Source organism: Simochromis diagramma, unplaced genomic scaffold (assembly GCF_900408965.1).
Source record: "Simochromis diagramma unplaced genomic scaffold, fSimDia1.1 OVJJ01000302.1, whole genome shotgun sequence".
NCBI classification, from domain to species: Eukaryota; Metazoa; Chordata; class Actinopteri; order Cichliformes; family Cichlidae; genus Simochromis; species Simochromis diagramma.
Genome location: NW_024386792.1, coordinates 4,674,979 through 4,692,092, shown reverse-complemented (window position 1 = coordinate 4,692,092; position 17,114 = coordinate 4,674,979). Strand labels below are relative to the sequence as shown.

The following is a 17,114-nucleotide window of genomic DNA, read 5'->3' as shown; positions in this document are numbered from 1 at the left end:
CAGAAAAGCGTCTTACAGAAGACGTTACAGGTCTGTGAGAGCCAGAGATTTTCCATGTTTGAGGTGACCAAATACTTATTTTCCACCCTGATTTACGAATAAATTCTTTACAAATCCTACCATGTGGATTCATGGATTTTTTTTTTCACATTCTGTCTCTCACAGTTGAAGTGTACCTCTGGTGCAAATTACTGACCTCTGTCATCATTTTAAGTGGGGGAACTTGCACAATCGGTGGCTGACTAAATACTTTTTTGCCCCACTGTACATGTAAAGGAGCTTTCAGCTGTTCCCTTGTATCCCAAGGCGTCATCACAGCAGATGGATCTGTTTGATTTTGTCCCGGAAACCCTTCCTGATTTAACCCTCCCTTGGGCGTGTCCTTTCCTAGAATTCAACCAGGGATCGTAAGGTGAAAGTGTTAACTCCCACACCACAGAGCCGCTGATTTAGAGCACCAGTATCATCAGTGGCTTTCATTCAAAAAAGCAGTTTTCACTTAACTCCAAACAATTTCAGAGGAACAGGTTGAGATAGCGTGCATTGTTGCCCTTTCTCACATGGTAGCTCACACAGGAATATGGTTTGGTGGGATACACGTCTGGACAGACTGCGTTGGAGGCAGTAAACCTGACATCCACCTACTCGCTTTGAATCCACTGGAGAAATACCTGGGTTATTGTAACATTCAATATTAGGGACTAACAGGAAAAATATACGGTCCAACTGGCTTCAATGCTGCAGTGCATGCTGAAGAAGGCTGTTGTTGAAACAAAATTCCCTGCATCGTGAGCAGCGCTGGGCTGTTCAAATCAGGTAGTTCAAGGGTGACCTAAAGTAAGTAGTGATATCTAATTACACTGACACTTTGTTAGGTGTCTTTTTGGCACCTTGCACCACAAGTGTTAGCTCCTGACGACATCAGTAAAATTAAATACATTGGCTATTCCTATTGTACAACAACTCCACTAAAGCTTAACAGTAATCCCTTCACATCTGATCAGAAGTACATTATTCAGGGGGATCATCATCTCTATGTTGAGGTTAAATAATAAACAATTAACTGTGTTGACTATAAACATATTGTTTCGGCACACTCATTTTCCCGAGCACATTTCAGTACGTGTTGCTACTATGCAAGTGTCAGAGGGAACACTTTCCAGGTACTTAGTCTGAACTGTCAAATTGGACCTGTAGTCCAATGTCAACCCATTTTCCCTTTATGAATAATGAATCCTCTTTTCATTTCCAGGGAGCTATTTAATCGCAGACAAAAACACCTTTTGTCAGTTCTAGATTCGGGGCAAATCACTCCAATCAAACATTCTCCTCGGGTAAAGTTCCAGTGACTTTCAATGAGTTTCTGCTGACTTCCTGCCACCAAATGTAGCGTGGAGCGAGGCATTCATTTGCAACCCTCCGAGACAATTTCGAGTGCAAACCTCTATGTAGGCCAGACCCCAGAGCCACATCCTAAGGCATAATTGACATAAGAAAGAGAGTGAAAAGAAAAGACGGAGATGAAGGGAGGGGTGCACACAAAGAGGGCAAAATATAATACAAAATTCTCTGTAGCGCTCTTAATAATTTGCAGAGAGAGAAAGAAAGTGGTTCTTTAGATGTTGCCCTGTGTGAAACTCTGTTACCTGATGTATCAATAAATGTGAAAAGCTGAAGGCCTTAAGAAATTAGCCGTAGTAGATACCAGCTACCAACTATGTGTGACTGGCTAACTTTAAACTCTTGGCCTTGTCATTACAGCTAATGAGCCCCCTGGAGGACTACCACCCACAAGCTTAAAGCTAATCAAAGCAATCACTAAGTGAGATGGAGACACAGGGAAAACTGTGTGAAGTACTACACCACACAGAACCCCAACATTACTACTTACTCACTTCTATTATCCCCACTTCCACAACTATACCACCAAACGCTATGATACGCACCACACAGAATTCTTAAAGTGAATAATCTACTGCAACAAAGTAAAGTCTGTAATACCTTTTCATCCCCTGTGAGCTTACATCTGTCTTAGTACATTATGCAGAACTAAAGAGAAACCAAAAAGAAAATCCTTCAGGACTGCAACAACAAAGACACTTCAGAAAAGAGGCAAAGGAGAAAGTTGTAGGAAGAGGACAACTGCTTCAGCAACTCAGATTCAATAACAGCCCTGTTGACTCATAAGAACAAATCCAATCCCATTAGGGAGCCTTTGCAGGCAATAATGAATGTTGGGACCCGCCACCTGATGCTAGAGGACAGAATTGATCCCCTCTAAGGCCGGCTAAGGCGAGGAACTTTAATTGCCTCATCAGCATGGCTGTCAGTTCAAGCAGGTCTACCAAGATAGCAAATGGTGCAAAGGTAAAACAGCATAAATCTGTGAATGCAAATCTGTGAAACTTAATGAGTGGGCAAAAGGGCAGCACACGAGGATGTGTCATTTCAAGCCCTGGGTGCGTTTTCCACCTTTGATGTAATTTTGGAGTGTTGTGTTCCAGGTGTTTTAAACATGATCCCAAGAAAGCAAAAGGATGACAGAAATGCACAGTGTATGCACAGTGTAACCCGATACTACCGAACTCATAAAATCCTCCCTCTGACCAAAACCTTCTGTTTGACTTAAATTGGTTCCAATAAAAGCTTTTTAATGTTTTCTACCTTTGTTGCCATTTTATCAGAGTGTTTTGAATGCCTGATCTATTGTGTCTGCGAGACTTGCATTGCAACATCATATCTAATCCTCACAAAAGAAGTGAGAAATTAATTGGGAAAGAAAATAAAAGATTCGATGCTACTAATAAGAGAATTATTAGTGCCACTGGGAAATATTTTTACATCGAGTATTGCTTTTGTGTACAATTGCTCCAAACAGTATGAGAAGAGAATGTTAATGTGTTCATTAAAATTCACAACATGAATGAGTCATTTGTCCAGCGACTATGCCAACTGTAAAGACTGTATGCATTTCATGAATATTTATGTGTATGACTACAGACCTCAGAGACTCATTAGTTTACATTTCCATACATACAGTAATGCATGAAGCATTTCAAGTGAACTGGTTTTCTTTTTTCCCCCCTCAAAGGGACAAACTGAGACTTTTTGATTTAAACTGAGTGGGAGTTTTGTTGTTGTTATGTTTTTAATAATATGCATGTGTCATACAATTTCAACGCATCACTGAAATTCATGATTGCATGTTATGCTAAACCAGTGGTTCCCAAACTTTTTTTGCTACCCCCCCCCCTTTGTATTACAAGAAAAATGTTTGCCCCACCCCCACCCACGCGCACACGGAGATTTTTTAAAACTCCTTTTTTGCGTTTACGTGTGGAAGAGGAATACAGAGTTCGTCACAAAAAAGGTATGTGCCTTTTTTCATGTCACGGTGTGCGCCACGTTATTGTTTACATGAGATGAATTGCAGATTCTGTCTCTATCTTATTTTGTTTTCTATTTTGTCTCTATCTGCAGGTTTTACACGCTTACATACACACACAGTTACTGTCCCTCCATTTAGAAAGGCAGAGGCGTCACGGTGTGATTATTTTAGGTGTAGTTGTTTTTTCCTGTGTAATAATATTCAACATTGCTATCAATAAATTTTTCAAAAAAATGCCTCTCTGTGCAAAATGGGTTTAAAAACATAAACAGCTGTGGGATCCTGTTTGTCCGTGATTTGAACCGGGGGAACAAATCGTGGCAGGATCAGCCTGATGTTATTTGTATCCCGCTGTAACTTTACTGTACAAAGAGCTAACATCTCCAAAATGTCAGGACTAGTTAGTCATTACAAGAAGTGTTTGTGAACTAAAAATCAAGAATGTGGGATACTGTTTGTCCGTGTCCCACACTTTGGGAAAGTATGTGCTAAACCAACAAATGCAGTCCCGTAGACCTGTCATTTTCCATTAAGAACCACTTATTGTACCCCAAAACTGTAGTATCTGAATTTGAAGTTGTACTATACTCCATACTGGGACTCATTATATTTGTTAATAGTAGCAATCATGCACACATCAAAACACAGCCCCCTCCTGACTATGATCCATCGAGAATTTGATATTTTTTAATATTAAATCTTGGAAACATTTATCTCACAAACTCTCTTTGTTCACATGCTGCTTATTTATTTTTGGCCTATTTTATCAACAAAGAAAGTTAAAAATCTTAGATGCAGTTGTACAAAAAAAAATTCTCCAGCATTTGATTTGAGATATATATATATATATATACATGACAGCCTTTGACCTTCATTTATTAACTCTCTACACTATGCGAGACTTCAGTTACATGCGTCAGAGTTGCCCTGCTTTCTGGTTTATGCAGTGCACTGTAAAGCAGAGTCTGTGGCCTGGAGGATGGAAGAAGCGCACTTGTCTGCAAACTGTCACCAAGCAGTTGTAAAATTTGAAAAAGTGGGACGCAACCCAGAAGCAAGGATGTTAAACTTGAAAGTAAAAGCTGCGTCTCAATGCTGCCATCATTTTTCAAAAGGCGCAACTTTAACTTTTATTTCCGGTTCTGGTTTCTATGACACTTTGCACACTGGTGCTATTGCTGGAGAAGTAGCTAGCAAGAGGAGACAAGCTGACATGCTCCATGCTAACCTCTCTATGTTTATGTGACTAGAGCCTGACCAATCGATTTCATCTACAATCAACATCCAGCAACCACTCACTAACTGATGTGGGGATACTTATTTTCTCTAAAGATAGGTGGTTGCCAGATGGTTGTGGATGTCTCTGGACACAAGCTTAACTCTGCTTCACTAGGGTCTTCTTCTTCTTCTTCTTATTATTATTATTATTAAATATATACAGGGTCAGTATTTTAAGGGATGAAAGTTACTCAGTCAACAGAGCACTGGTGTGTGCATTATAATAAGGTTATATTGATGCTTTAACATTACAATCCTGGTATTACTCATACTTTATATCCCCAGCATTGTCCTTTATTTGAAAGTTACAGTGTAAACATTATTTTTAATGCTGTGGCTTATTATCTAGAAAAATTTAAATGTTTACTCAGTATGGAAATTTGGTCTGATTAAAACAAGCTTTTCTCTGTTTTCAACATGAGGAAGTCTTCATCAAGAGAACTTAAACTGCATACTGATTTGGATGTCATATTAAACAAAACTGGGATCAGTTATGGAGTCAAATAATTATCTTCCTGTTTTATAGTGCTCTATCTTGTATCTCATTTTGTATTGTGCAGTGTGTCTTGTTGCATTTCACTGCTGTGTTCTCTGTTTTTAATGTGTATTTTTGGGTTTGCTTTGTGCTGACTCTTACACAGTTTGCTGTTAAGTTTTCATAATTTTCATAATGGAAATGCTGTGGTCTGTGGCGTCAACACAATGAAATGAAAATGTCGGAAACAACAATTTGATTCATCTGACTATTGAGGTATGTCTGCATCGGACAATATTTGCACTCACATGTCTCCTTCTCCTGTGAATATTGGTTTCCTTTCAGGTAACGCTCCTTTACAGACAGCACTGTGGCAAGAGAAATGTTTTCAGAAAGAACTGCTGCCAGACTTTAACACACTCACTGATAATGTATGATAATGGATTCCTTTTAATCCCACCTCTCACCACTCTCGGTGCGCCCTGCACCAGTCATTAAAATACCGAAGGTGTGCTGCCACTCCCACAATAAGCACGGCACACTTGAGTGCGCTTTACACCTGCACATTGATTCATTCATAAAATTATCACCATTCTTAGGATTCACTTTTCATAGACAAGCAGCATCTCGCTCATCCAGATGCTCAGACACAAATGGCACACCACTTTTTTTCCCCCTAACTTTAGTTCAGGAGGAAATTCCAAGCCTGACAAAATGCTTCTAAAACTCTTTGTTTGTCCATGGTGAACTTCTTCTTTGGTTTTCCCATCTGATCAATAGGAATTGGTTATGACAGTAATGAGAAAGAGAAAACCACTGGGCCCAGCGGCATAATTAAGCAAGCACCTCCAACGGATGGCTAATTAATAGTGTAGAGGAAATTAATGAAGAGCTAACCCTAACCTGCTGACAGCCAGCAGGAGTAAAACTTAGCTACGTCAGCACAGAGCTCTGCAGCACTTCAGGTGACTGCCAAAGCCTCCTCTGTCATTTAGACAGCATGCTCTAATCACGGTCCTTAAACCAGGCCACTGCCTCACGGCCCAGTAAAAATATGCAGTTTTCTGTAGCTACATGCTAGAAGATCTGATCTCAAATGAGATTCTTTAAAGCGCCAATCTCCCATCTGTTGTTGAATCCTCCACTGGGCACTGATTTCAGAGCGGTTCTCAGAATAACAGCCAAAACTTTACTTAATGATTCAGACACTTTCAGACCCTGATCTGTGACCAGAGAAGCCTCAAGGCTTCTGCCAGCATCCTTCACCATCATCCACACAACCTGGAGCGGGCTGACTCCAGAACAGGCAAAGAACTAACAAGCTGCTGCCCATCAGCATGGAGTCCCAGCCACTGCCAATGTCCTGTCCCTCAACCACACACAGTAATTCAGGGAGGAAGTTATTTTGTTGGACAACATGCTGCTAGTCACATTAAATCTGAACATCAGCCCCGTGAGACTCTATTAAGGCTGTGCGAGTTTCACCCACTCTCTGTGTCCCTGAAATGTGTCACTCGGCAGTTCTGCTTGACCGGGAGGCCTCGCGAAATGACAGTGCTTCCTTCCTCTCTCAGTTACGGTGGACAGAATTCAGAGACACATACTGGGAGAACCTCTGCTGTATAAAGTCTGCACCAACTAACTAAAGCTGACCTAACAAAAGTTCCAGCTACACGTTTATGTTGCAACTCCTTCTTCCAGTAAAATGCAGCCACACTGTCTCCCTCAGTCTAGACAGGGCAAAAAAAAAAAAAAAAAAACAGGGGACAATGTTTGGATTCTGAATCAGTCTCCAAAAAACGCAGACAAAAAATGCATCATTATTCAGATTAGATGAATAATTGGTAATGTAAAATCCAAAACCAGTGTCTACAGGGTTCAATTAAAAACGGATGATAACCCAGTGACTTTTAAAACAGACATTTAAATGGGACTGCATGCATTAATGAAAGATAAATGCTTTTGCTCTGTGTGTACATGTGCAAAATTCCTTGAGGAATACTAAGTGTAGCTATTGATTAAACTCTTTCCTGGCCCATCCTGAGAGACAAACTACATTGCGTACTCTGACCAATGCCAAGTTTGGCGAGTGCAGGTTTTTAATGGATCTGGAAAGAGCCCCCCCTTCTCTCTCTTCTAGTGTCCAGGGAACAAAGACAAATAGCTCTTTTATTGCCCTCCTGGTAACACCTCTGTGCTCAGGTTTTCCTTTTTTCCTTCCTCAATCCTTTTCCATCTTCTCTTTGATGAATTAATATCACATTGAATAGCCAAGTCTCACATCTCGCCGATTGTTCCCTTTTTAATCAAATGTGATTACAAAAGGCTGCCTCTGAAAGCCGAGGAAGCATACTGGAAGAAGTATAATGAACACGTGCGCGAGTGTGTGTGTGCACATGAATCTTTGCTCTGCTGAAATAGGCTTGACTTACAGTGCAATTAAGGGACTCTTGCTTAGAAACAGCAACAGTACGTCGCATTAACACACACAAAAAGCCTCATCAGGTCCTTTTAGGCTAAATAGTTGGTCTGATGTTTGGTGTGTGCACAATAAAGGCAAAGCGAACAATAAAATAATGAGTGTCTTTCCTGTCCTACAGCCATTTAGTAAGCGTGCACGTCCGTTATAATGGCCTGAGTGAATACTCGGAGAATGCGAGTTTATTCCTGTTTTTACTGACAAATCACTACATTCCAGGTCAAACATGCAGGCTGAGTGCAGGCCGTAGTCGGGTAGCCAGGCGGAAAATTGGAAAATTTAAGCTACAGTGAGTCATTAGCTAAGTCAAATATGAAACAAAAAGCTGTGTCTCCCCAGAGAATTATTTCTGAAGTCTAATCTCTCATTCAAAGTGAATGATTTCACTTCAGTGGATTCTCGAAAATATGCTAACCTTATCATTGTTCATGCTAGCAGATAAAACTGACCATCTTCAGCAAATTCACTTGTGCACTTTACCGTAAAAAAAAGCCCTTTCTTTATTTTTTATTATCAGCACAGGGCCGCGACTATTTTCCCTTCAGCTTATCCATTTTATACCCATACCTCAGCCCTCTCAATCTTGCTTCTCCCCCTTTTCTTGAGCTGCAAACTCTGTAACTAATTGGATCTGGCATGGTCTGTAATGACTTTGCACTCTATGGGGAGCTATGGGAAAAATCACCCTTCATTTCATCTGGCATCACTCAAGTGACCACATACTGAACCTCAGTGACATATAGCTCCATCCTGCATCCAAAAGGCAAAGACAGCAACATTTACAGGATACTGCTGATCTCGGGTTTGAGAGACTCATATGGATGTGTTGGACCCTGAGGGCATTTTCAGTTTTATATATGTATGTGTGTGCATAATACCATTATCAACGTCATTTGTCAAATGTTGAAAGTGAGAACCCAAAAGCAGATTCTGCTTTTGGGTTCTCAGGCTGAGTTAAACAGGAAACTAGAGAATTTATCGAAGCTGATGATCAGTGTACAAAACAAAACTGAATAAAAAGGAAAACTGAAATCTTCCACTTACTGAACATCAGTGTTGGGTAAGTTACTTTAAATTAGTAACTTAGTTACATTACTAGTTACTTCTATCAAAAGTAACTCAGTTACTTCAAGTTACTCGTTACTTTCAAAGTAACTAGTTACTAGGGAAAGTAACTTTGGTTTTACTCAGAATTCTCTTGTTAATGTGTTGCTTCCATAACTTTGCCAGTCTTCTAGCTTGCTTACTTGCCACAAGTGCACTGTGCCACCTACCAATAGAAAGGAAAAAATAATGTGCATATTTCCACGAGAGAAATCCCACGCCTGGACCATCATTGACCGCTGCCATGGTTCTAGCCTACGTCACAGCATCATGTGCGCTTTTTACATCCAACACAAAAACTGCAGTCATGGTGCTTTCGATTGTACTCAGAACTGGGAAATTCTGCCTTCCGAGTAGGAAGATGTAGGTAACACCAGACTGCAGATGAGCTGCATACAGAGCTGGACTGGGACAAAAAATTGGCCCGGACATTTTGACTAGAGACCGGCCCACCATTATAGGAAAAATCATGAAGCCTTTGAATGAAAACAAACGCTGTTGTGACAGTGATGTACACTGTTCTGATGGTGTAAATGTATCAATCTATCAATCGTTTGTTGTAAGATTCAGATAATTATTTAATAAAAGCTAGACATTTTAAATGAGAATAAGAGAGAAACGTATTTCCTTGTGCCCCCCTCTCCCTGTTAATGCCCTACATGGCCCCCTGGCAACACTTTGCTAGACCCGCCCCTGCACAGTTACCAGCTGTCAGCTATGTAAAAAAGGATCCTGGTGTTATTTGTCTCTCAGAAACAGTTCATAACTTCCCTTCAACTCATTCATGTCACCTAAAAGGTAAACCCGTTTCTCCATCACAGCTCTGATGATTCAGTAAGGACATCTCCTGGTTTCATCTTCATGTTTCCCTCTCACCACATAACCAAACCGATATCATGACCAGCAGGTTTACAGCTGTGGCTCCAGCAAACATCAGCTGATACTAGAAATTAATATTAAATAAATTCTAACAACAGCTGATCAAGCTTAAACGTGCTGCTGTTGTTTAATGCGACATTTCCTGGTTTCCTCTTTCTGGCGCAAAGTGGGCGATAAACAAACAAGAGAGAAAAGACGATCAGCTGATCATTGATCAGTTTCATGATTGAAGTAGAAACAGGAGAGGGAGGGAGCGAGAATGAGAGGAGAAGAGGCAGCTGTGCAGCTCCAGCTTTGTGTCTTTTTCATTGTAGCTGAAGTACGGGACAAACTGTGTTCCTTTTCACCTCAATACGAAACGCGTGATATTTTCTCTGAATACCAGACGATTTTTTTTTTTTACGGGACGGTTGGCAACTCTAATAATTAACCTTATGAACAAAATAAAGTTCAACATCATTAACATCATAGCACCCACCCAGCTGTATAGAAACTCCGTCATGCTAGCTAGTAGGCAGTACGGAAAAAGTCAGCACAACGAAAATAAACTCCACCTAAACTTGGGTTATATCTGACCCAGATAGACTGCAGGTCATAACTTCTTACCTGAAGTTCAGTTCACACTCGGACCGGCGGCCACCTCGGGTCTCTCCTCCTTCTGCGTCCCTTTTCTCTCATCCACCTGCTGGCCTCCACCACTTGCTAATGTTACTGAATCTGTGGAAGCTCCGCGATAGCCACCACACAAAGTAACGAGTAACGAGCCTATCTAAATCCCAGTAACGACTAACGCGTTCCTGATTTTGGCATAATAACTAGTTACCGTGCTCGTTACCACAATAATAACGTAGTTACTGTAAACGCGTTACTTAATAACGCGTTAGTCCCAACACTGCTGAACATAAACTAGGACTGAAAACTAGAGCTGGGAGACACAAGGGATTGAAGAACAGACGCTCAGACAAAGGACTAGGGGAGATAGCAACAATGAATACACAGGAGGGTGATCAGGGGAAGTGAAAACACCAGGGAACGCAGCTGAAACTTTTCAAGGAAATGAGACTGAGTAAAGCAAAAACTAAACACTAAGCACGCAGGATAAGAGATTACCAAAATAAAACAGGAAACAATGAGAAAAGGACTGAGAGATAAAAAAGATAAACAACATGAAAATGAGAGTAACTGAACACAGAAGACTTGAGTTGAGCCCTGAGATGAGACTAAGGGAACAGGGAGGGGACAGTAAAGGGAACTAATTAACAATTTTTGAAAATCAAAACAATCGTGAATTAACAAAACTCAAAGATTCAAACACAAACGTTGGATCACAGACCCAGCACCATGACAGGATTTGGAGATCTAGCAGTGATGGTCAGTGAAGAAAGCAAACAAGACACATTTAACCCATCCAGCTATGAAGCAGAGAGATGCTTCACAGCCAAATACCGAACTTAATAAAACATAAAAATATAAAAATCTCCCTGTTTGTCAATGAAAGGCACTAAAAATGTTTCTAGGTTGAACACTGGTTTGAGAAAGAGCAGTATATTAGAAAGAGTTTTTACTCCAAGCAAATATTTTTTTAAGAATTCATATTGTTTTAGAAGAAGGACTTTGTTCTATGAGAAAAATTAGAGGTCATCACAATGGCTGGATTATTGCAGACTAACTGCAGACCCATCCGACAACTGGTGTCCATGTGCACCCCAAACATCGTTGTGTAGTACCAGTTTTATCGCTGCTCATAAACTCAGCTGACAATTTCCCCCTTTCTTGAAACCTTAAAACTCGAGTGCGAGCTGCAGCTGGCAGCTGGGAAGTTGCAGAAAAAAAGCGGCTCTTCAGTGTTCACGAACATATTTAGGAAGAAGAAAAATGCTTGCCAGGAAAAAGAACAGGTGCAGAGGAAGTTCTGACTCAACAAACCCTTTCCATCACGCCTGTTGCCTCGAGTCAAATAGAGCTGTCAGAGGCAGTAGAGTCCCAGTCTAATTTCAGCAATAGCTTGGCTGTAAGTAACTGTATGGGGCTCCGAAAATAAAGTCTGTGGGCCAGGGACAAATTTGTTTGCCAGTATTAATTATGACCAAGTTAGATTCTTTTGTCAATAAAAGCCAGTTCCTCCAACATGGGCCTGGATTAAATCACTCAGGTACCTATGCCTTCATGGTGTAAACATTTATTTTGTACCTCTTTTTCTCTGCTTCATATCTGCTCAGGAGTCGCTGGAGACCACCACCTTTAAAGCCCTGGAAGTGGGCAGCTGGGGCACCAACAGTGACGATGTCGTAAAACGCATCTGTAAAGAGAGAGAAAATTGAGTTCACAGCATTTTAGATACTGATTTTTTTTTTTTTAAAGGCAGAACCTGCAAAACTGGAGTTACTGGAGGACCCCGAATTGAGAAAACTGAGAACATGAATGAATCCTGTCAAAGTAAATTACATATTAATATAATTTCAAGTAGGATTTTTTACGGAAATGATGGAAATGCTGCTAATAAGAGTAATTTCAAGACACACAGACATGAGGAATGACTCTAATGTGATATTAAGATGTGGCTGTCTTCCGGCTTCAGCTCAAATTAAAATATGAAAAAAAATATGTAAATATGCCAACCTCCATATCTAATGGCCAATAAATGAAAAATTAGCAATTAAACAATAGATGGGAGAAACACCCTTCAAGCATGTTATGAGTTTTGAAGTTGAACAGTTTGTTAAACTATGTTGGCAACAAATGGCAACAAGTAATCACGTGAGTTTCAATAAAGCAAAATCATTTTTAAACAGCGCTGTCATATTACCTTAGTAAGGAATCATAAATAACGACACATAACCAACATTAAGAGGATCTATTTATGTTTTGTGAAAGGAAAAAATAATATATCAGATTTTCGTCACCAAATATCGGTATTGAAATCATTTTTTCAAATCTCATATCTGTCAGCCTCTAATTATCTCTATGTATGCTTGGCTCTACTTCTTGCCATCTTTTCATCTTTATTTTGGTCTGGTCCCACGTTAACCTGGAAGGACAACCAATGTCACAGTATTTCATTTCAATTTGCACACAGGGGTCATAAGTAAATAAACACTTCACAGACGGCTAGGCGGCACAGAGGTGCTTAGAACAGGACTTGATTTGAATGAGTAATGGCTGAAACTGTCAATTAAATCAGGAAAAACAGAGGGGAATATGGGGGGGGGGGGGTGTGTGAATATTTTGGTGTGGTTTAGTGCTTGGTCAGTTAATGAACGCCCATGAGAAAACAACAGTCCACAATAATATTCTAACCAAAAAAAAAAAGAGGCTGAAAACACAAATTAATGACACAACAGTTGCAAGTCTTGCCACAGAGAAGTAAATGACAACACCACTGTAGACCAATAGTGGTTTGATGTCGAGGCTTTGCTACTACCCACTGTTTCTTCCATTAATTATTGAGGTGCCTGGCCATAACACTCCCTGACTGCCACATGTCTGGCCCCTGGAGTTTTCAGATATCCAAGTTCCCTTAATTGGTTCTCCCCCCAGCAGAAGTATACTGAAAAGCAATGGCGGGTTTCAGAACATCAAGCACAATGACCAATTTGTGCTCGATTTGCTTGCTCTTTTTCACACACCGACCGTTTCTCAATAAATCAACAACGGAGCAAGCTGTTATACTGAGAGGACAGTGGCTTTCTGGAAAGAGTAAACTGGTTGTGGCAGTCAGGATGATTGGTTATAATCCATGCTTAACCCATTCAACAGTCCCTTTTAACAATGACAAAGCATTGTTTTACTCGACCCAAATGAGTGCTGAATAATGCTTTCAGTTCAGCTTTGCCGAGCTGTGCATTTAGGCTGGAAATATTCTATAGTTGTCATTTTAGAGGCAGAAGACAGCCACTCACAGTAAAACAAATGAATACTGTTTAGAGCTGGAAGTGTTGCTTTCCTCCCTATTTTCTTTTCTTGCTGAACGATCGGGAGACAAAATGAAAATTAATGGTTTTGCATTGTTGAGTAAATTACATAGCCAAACTTCATCACTTCAGAAAATCAAATGGAAAAATAGAGCTCTTCACTGTAGTTGGAAACTGAAACTCAGTTGCATTAAGGACCAGTTTTCATTGTCTTCTGTGCCTCTCTGATTGCAATCATTTTCTTTCCTTGTGGTTTTTCTTTTGCCTTTTCAAATCAAGTAAATTTGAAGGGGAAAAAATGAATTTTACATCCAATAAAGGTTGCTGGAATAAATTAAAACACGAGGGTAGCCTAATACCCAGAAATGATGGCTATTTTTTAAGACAATCTTCTCATCAGTGGCTCTCTGTCTTAATTTTGCACTTAACCATTCACATCAGATAACCACTGATGAACATGCATGAAAGCTGGCACATGTTGAGCTAATTAGAGACAATCAGCAAGTGAACTGGAAACCATGAGCCAGTTGTGTTGCTGTATCGATACATACTGTAGAAGCTCTATACTGTAAAATAGAGCTTCTTAAAAGTATCACGAAAGACGAAGGCTACGTTTTTATGGTTTCCTTGGCTTACTGCATCAATCTTGGATTAGTTGTAAAATCATACCAAAGTACTGAAAGCAACATTTCCACAACTTTTGTGCTTTAAAGCACTTTAAAAAGTCTGATTTGACTAGCGATTCGACTGGTGAAACATCTCTCAGCCAATATGTTATTGTGTAAAACTCCCAATACCATCCCTCATTTCTTGATGTGCAGGTGCATCTCTCAGGTCCTGTGTAAAATCTGTGTCTTTGGTGGATTTCTTCCCAGTCATGTCCTGTCCTTTCTTAAGGACATGACTTTCAGATACTGTTAATCTGCTGTAGATAATCTTTTAAACGGTCACATCTTCTTTTGCCCTCCACTTTTCCACTTTCCTCAAACTTTTTAAGGACACACTGCACACCACGCTGAGCCATCCCAGGTTTTTGTGTAATAGTTATTTGAGAATCAATTTGTTGTCTCAAAAATGATACTTTAGATCTGTCAAACCACGTTATGTTTGCCATGAAATAAGTCTCAAGAAATTAAATAAATGATGTGTTTTTACAGCAGGCTGTTAGGAGTGCCAAGTTGTCTGTTCATCAGTTAGATGCCTCATTTTTTGATTCAATATGTCAGAGTTAGATGGCTTATCATACACAAATCTACAATTACAAGAAAGTCTGGCTTCTTGAAAGCAAAATATAAAGAAATGATGGATGGATTGAGACTTTTGCACCGCGGATCAACATTACTTACTTAACATTGTGACACCAGTGGAAGCTGTGTATACTCTGCATTACACTTAAGCTGCAGCATCTCTGTCTGGTGTGAATTGGGCCAACAGAAGGGAATTAATAGTGTCTCTAAAGTTTATATTAATATTTTTAGATAAAAAGTCGCAGAACTGTATAATGTCTCTGTTTGACTATTTTTATTTGTCCTATCAGAAGCCTTAAAGAAAGACTGATATGTATTTCAACGTTTGCCTGTCTTCAACTTTCCATCAATCATCTGTTGTTTAGTTGCACTGGAGCCCATTCACAGATCATCAGGAAGTAGTTAGTTGCCTTAATATGCTGAGACAGTTCCAGGGCAAAAACAGCCTCTGCCAGCAACAGAGCAGCAGTGGAAGAGACAGCCTAGTCCTTCACTCCACAAAAACGCAAAGGGCTTAATTAGTGTTTTGTCTGTTTTTTTTTTTTAGGCCAAGTTAATTCTCACCTTTCAGCCCGGATGATGACCTAGAACCTCCCTGTCTGAGCCCCCTGAGTGTCTCAGACAGATGGAGAAGTCAAGCACAGTAGGTGACAATGTTTCCATACTGTGTTTGAAGTTACGTTGTGCACAGCTTGAGCTGAGAACCACTTAGAATGAAACTGTTCTTCCACACAAAACCTAATTGCTCTTGAACATGTCTGAAAGGACGTCTGAAGACAATACATGCAATGACGAATCTAAAACAAGTCCAAGTCAGAGGTGCAGTACCTGTTTTTTTGGGGCATGTCACCCTCATCCTCTGGGTGTGCAGGTTTATCGGAATAAACTCCAGAGACTTTTGAGCTTTGCAGCAGCTTGGCTTGAAAGAGCAACCTGAAAACATAAACAACAGTATATGTCATAAAACCAGGTTGTGTTGGTCAAGATCTTGAAGAAGAAAGAAGAAGAAAAAATCCTTGTACTGTAAAAGCGATTGTGTAGAAGTTATGCTGGGTATTTGTAGTAACCACAACCAAATTTTGATACATTTCCTACACAAATGATTGAAGACACCGAGTTCTTTGCTAAATTAACATGTATTTATTTCACGTTTACATACATTTAAATTGACCAGTGTGCAGTCTTTGTCAGTGTAATAATGATATATCCTGATGCAAATAATAAAAAATTGCATCAGGATATATCATTATTTCTACATTTCTCAGAAGACAAGAGGATTTCTGGCTATACAGTCCAAAAGGTCTCATGCTGGCCTATCTTGCCATGTTTCTAATGGCTCCATCACCCTAAAGTAAAAGCAGGATGGCTGACTCCATGCAACTATGAAAAACTGGTGACTGCATTGAATCTGTTAGAAATGGATTACAAGTAGCTCTGGTGACCAACTGGTCACCTGCAGTTTAAGGTGCAACACCACCAACCTTATTCGATCACATGGTAACTACACAGATTGGCCAATGGGAGCCAATCTATCTCCAAACAGTGGCAGTCTGATTTGGACTGACAACAGTCACTCTAAGAAAAGTCAATTTGCAGTTGAAGGTTTGCAAATAATAATCACTGTCCAATACAGTGGTCCCTTGTTTATCACGGGAGTTACGTTCTAAAAATAACCTGCGATAGGTGAAATCGGCGAAGTAGCCAACTTTATTTTTTACAATTATTATAGATGTTTTAAGGCTGTAAAACCCCTCACTATACACTTTTCTCAGACAGGCACGAACATTTTCACACTTTTCTCTCCTGTTTAAACACTCTCAAAGTTCAAACCTTTGTAGAAAAACAAGTTTAGTATTATAGAATGAAACCAAAAGCACCCACGGGTGCCTCTGACGGTGCAAAACGTTTCGTCGATATTGTGGTGTTTGTTGGGGAGAAAACTTACAAACATACAGTACAGCACTTCAGAGTCACACTGCTAGCGATCGAAGATTTTTGTAAATTTTACAAGGTGAACGCATTCTGTACTGTACAGGAGACACGGCATGGAGGAGATTGATTGACAATGGTCTACAGCCAATTAGGACGCAGAACACAATGCGCTGTGAAAAAAAAAAAAATTAAAAATGCAAAATTGCACCCAAAAAAATCCACGAAACAGCGAGGCTGCGAAAGGTGAACCGCATTATAGTGAGGGACCACTGTATACACATGCATAAAGATTGCAAACATGTAGCAATCAATCTGAGTCCATCTGTGCTGATGAGCGCAACTCATCTGCAATGCATCTCTTTGTAGCAGGGCACTCAATTCAACTGGTTGCCAACTGGTTGTATTCGCGTTTAAGTTAAAT

The 17,114-nt window shown here is 40.0% G+C and overlaps 1 protein-coding gene across 8 annotated transcripts in view; it reads right to left on the bottom strand.

Annotated features, from left to right (window-relative positions):
* inpp4b (inositol polyphosphate-4-phosphatase type II B) overlaps window positions 1-17,114 on the bottom strand; it is a 179,484-nt gene that overhangs the window by 34,383 nt on the left and 127,987 nt on the right. For all 8 annotated transcript variants that reach the window (XM_040023896.1, XM_040023897.1, XM_040023898.1 and 5 more), the window contains 2 exons: window positions 15,590-15,694; window positions 11,794-11,902 (listed from right to left, as the gene is read on the bottom strand). In XM_040023896.1, the coding sequence (XP_039879830.1) occupies window positions 11,794-11,902; window positions 15,590-15,694 (214 nt within the window). The remainder of the gene's footprint in view (window positions 1-11,793; window positions 11,903-15,589; window positions 15,695-17,114) is intronic.